This window comes from Pteropus vampyrus, unplaced genomic scaffold, assembly GCF_000151845.1.
Source record: "Pteropus vampyrus isolate Shadow unplaced genomic scaffold, Pvam_2.0 Scaffold252, whole genome shotgun sequence".
Lineage (NCBI taxonomy): Eukaryota > Metazoa > Chordata > Mammalia > Chiroptera > Pteropodidae > Pteropus > Pteropus vampyrus.
Window position 1 is genome coordinate 1,088,008 of NW_011889033.1, and position 3,401 is coordinate 1,091,408.

General features: G+C 52.6%; 1 protein-coding gene and 1 pseudogene across 1 annotated transcript in view; both read right to left on the reverse strand.

Moving 5' to 3' along the window:
- ZBTB49 (zinc finger and BTB domain containing 49) overlaps positions 1-3,401 on the reverse strand; it is a 26,291-nt gene that overhangs the window by 3,961 nt on the left and 18,929 nt on the right. Inside the window, exons 6-9 of the mRNA XM_023520203.1 lie at positions 2,655-2,687; positions 2,501-2,510; positions 2,217-2,299; positions 1,970-2,131 (exon numbers count right to left, since the gene is read on the reverse strand). Of these exons, the coding sequence (XP_023375971.1) occupies positions 1,970-2,131; positions 2,217-2,299; positions 2,501-2,510; positions 2,655-2,687 (288 nt within the window). The remainder of the gene's footprint in view (positions 1-1,969; positions 2,132-2,216; positions 2,300-2,500; positions 2,511-2,654; positions 2,688-3,401) is intronic.
- On the reverse strand, positions 642-760 carry LOC111729227 (annotated as a pseudogene).

Here is a 3,401-nt window from a genome sequence, read left to right on the forward strand (position 1 = left end):
CAGTAGCCATAACATCTGCTTTCTCGTTATCTTTGCAAACAGTGCTTTGGGACACAATGTTACTTTAAGTCCTGTCCCAAGGTTACTTTGCCTTGTTTTAACATTCCAAAGATTTGAGGCCTAAGCCTGCAAGGCAGCTCCCGCTCCATTTTAAAGTGGCTCCGATCTCATTATTTTCACATTTCCACATACGAAAGACTGAAACACACCAAAGCAACCTTTCTGTGTTTTCGCTTCTACACGGTGCCCAATGGCAAACTCCGCTGCCCTCACTCGACACCACGGTAAGCGTTTCTGCAGTTTGCTGTATTGTTTTTACGACACATTTTATTCAGATTGTGGTATTTTATGGATCAGAAGCTTCATAACTATTCCCCTGTTGATGCACATTTGGGCTGCTTCTACCTGTTCGCTACTATACCTGATGCTCAGTTGACATCTTTTTCATTCTTTCTGTACAATAAATTCTCAATAGTGAAATTACTGGGCAGAAGGGAAAAACCGTTTTTAGGGTTCTTAATATGTACGAATTTTACTCATAGCAAGCAGAGTTCCCACAGAGAGGAGCGAGGGAAGCGTTCGCTCTCCCTCGGGTCGACACACGTCCCCACCAGCAGGAAGGGAGCAAGAACGTTCTTTTCCGCCTACAGCACCTGGTCTTCCTGGGTGGTCTCCCATCCAAGTACAAACCAGGCCCGACCCTGCTTAGCTTCTGAGATCAGATGGGATCGGGGTTGTTCAGGGTGGCACGGCCGTAGACTGCAAGAACATTCTTATGTGGTGGGTTCACAATTTTTAAACAACATCCTAGCTCCCTTTCTCTCCCCCTCGTCCCCAAGCCGACCTGTCAGGGTCAGAAACCACGGTCAGTGGGGTGGGGGAGGGGGCAGCGTGGGCTGCGCAAGAGAGAGCCCCACCTCGCTCCCTTCTCCACAAGGGTCTTAGCGACAGTCCTAGCTATGGTGCGAAGAGAAAATTTAACCTTAAATCAAGCTGACGGTTATAATTTGGAACCGACATTTTATATTAGTGATTTGAGACTGCATTCGTGACTTAAAGTGATGCAATTTTATTTTTTAAGAGTGATAGGAATAACGTGGAGTTGCCCAAGTTTGTATCCAGGCGGTCTGTGTACAGTTTAAGTGAGTGATGAAAACAGAGTTGTCTTCCGTTTACACCCAGAAGTCCTGTGCTATGTTAGACACCGATCGCAATTAGAATGAGCCTCTCTGAACAGCGCCCCCATTCCAGGCTTCCCACAGCTGAACTCTGAGTGTTTCCCCCATTTGTTCTAAACAAGAAACCATAAAAAATGGTTCCTCACTCATCCAACGTCAATTCTATTGACACTGTCAAGTACTCGTCACAGGTACGCACACATTCTTTAGAGACCGGAACACTGCGATGACAGGTAACAGGTGACTTCACTCGGTTTCCTTGTCCGTACAATAAAGTACTTTGAAACTGGGGGCTGTTAGCATCCCTCGGCTTCCTTGAGGACCCTGCTGTGTCAAACGCCCACAGAAGTCACCCTGGCTTCATAACACACAATGTCAAGAAGCCCTCTCCCGACCCCGTCGCGTGCTCCCGATGCTCCAGCAGGGTGACAGCTGGCAGCCCCCGCGCCCTGTGCTCGAGCACCTGGGGCTGCACACCAGGCTCTCCTACACCCACAACGGCCCACGTCCACCGACCCGGACCAGCAGCGCACGGCCCCCGGACTCCGCCTCAGCCATCCGGGCACCTGGAGCACCCGAGGCCAAGTCTGGGCCTCAAAGGCCCTCAGTGAATGTCTGACACGTAAACGCAGGAGTGACAGAGTGAGGACTGCGTGACGAGGTAAGGAAACAGGATGGCTCCCGTGTCACCTGCGAGGAAAGGGACGGTTTACCCGAGACGCCCAAGCAGACGGGCGCCCGCCCGCCCCGGGAGGACGAGGGACCAGCTGGTCTGTGGGTGGGAAACTCACCGCAGGCGGAACAGCTGTAGGGCCGCTCGCCCGTGTGCCGCACGCGGTGCTTGACCAGCTTCCTCTGCATGTTGAAGGACTTGCCGCACTCATCGCAGGTGAAGACCTTCTCGGCCGTGTGCGTCTTCTTGTGCTCCTTCAGGTTACTGAAGTTACTGAACCCTGCAGGGGCCAGACGGCTGTTCAGCTGAAGCGCTAAGGACAGTCCCATCCGCACCATTCGAGAGCAAAAGGGAAACAGCTTTACCTCGGCCGCAGATGTCACACAAGTGTGGCTTCTCTCCCGAGTGGATGATGATGTGACGCTGGACATCGCCAGAGGCCGCAAACCTGCAACGTGAGTGGGAAACGCAGTCAGCAGCCTTTCCACTCACTGCAGATCCTCGGAACGGCAAGCCACGCCCCGACGTCCCTTCGGCACGGAAGCAGAAGTGGCTGATTTCATTCCAAATATGCATTTTAAAAAATCTTTACTTCTTTCCTCTTTTGAACAGGAAAGTAGAGAATACTACCAGCATTGTACTTTTTGACACTTTTCCACCTGATTGCGTTAACCACCCCCTCCCCCACCAGACAGGCACTAGCTCGGCCCAGGCAGGAATCCACCGGGCCCTGGGGTCGGGGAGCCGGGCTCTTTGCTTTCTGCCGCCCTTGACAGGACAACGACATGCTGTGCTTTCGGGGCAGATGCTGCAGAGATGAGGTTGTGAACGCACGCCTCGCGGTTTCCACCCCTCTCCCCACTGCATGCCTTTCTTTTAAATAAAGTTCACAAGCTTCCCATTTAAAACACCACGCAAAACAAGACATCCGGGACCAGAAGTGGCATCATCTGAAGCAGCGGGAGCTTATGCCAGGAGCCACCTGAAATGAGCAGCAGGCGACCCCTGGGCACTGAGCCCGGCCTCCGGCGTTCAGGTAGCGACAGCGGGAAGGGAGTCACGTTAAGCTGGGTTGCTTTTCTTTCTTTTTTTTCTACCATCTGTAGACAACTGTTTTCTTGGAACTGAATCGAAACTGGCTCCTCCCCCTGGTGTTCCCAGAGCATGTGTGGTGTCCTGCATCAGAGAATGCTGACTGTCTCTGTGGCCATCTCTTCCCTAGACTCGAATATAAACATTTCAGAGGCAGAGGATTTATATTGTTAATGCTTATGTTCCCATCACAGCTCCGAGCACACAGTCGTAGGTGTCTAATACACGGTGAATGAATGACAGTTAAGTAAGCAGAGTAGCTGGGCTCCTGGTAAATGATCCCAGTGTGTGGGGGGGGAAACGGGGCGGGCCTGCTGCGTGGAGGACGGACGATGTCCTCACGCTGTGTTCCACCTCCAGAACACTGCCACCAAGCCGATTCTTACTTCCCACGTCCAAACCCTACAGAGCCCTCGGGCTTGGCCCTGTCCTCCTGCTGCTGACGCCCACAGCCCCGT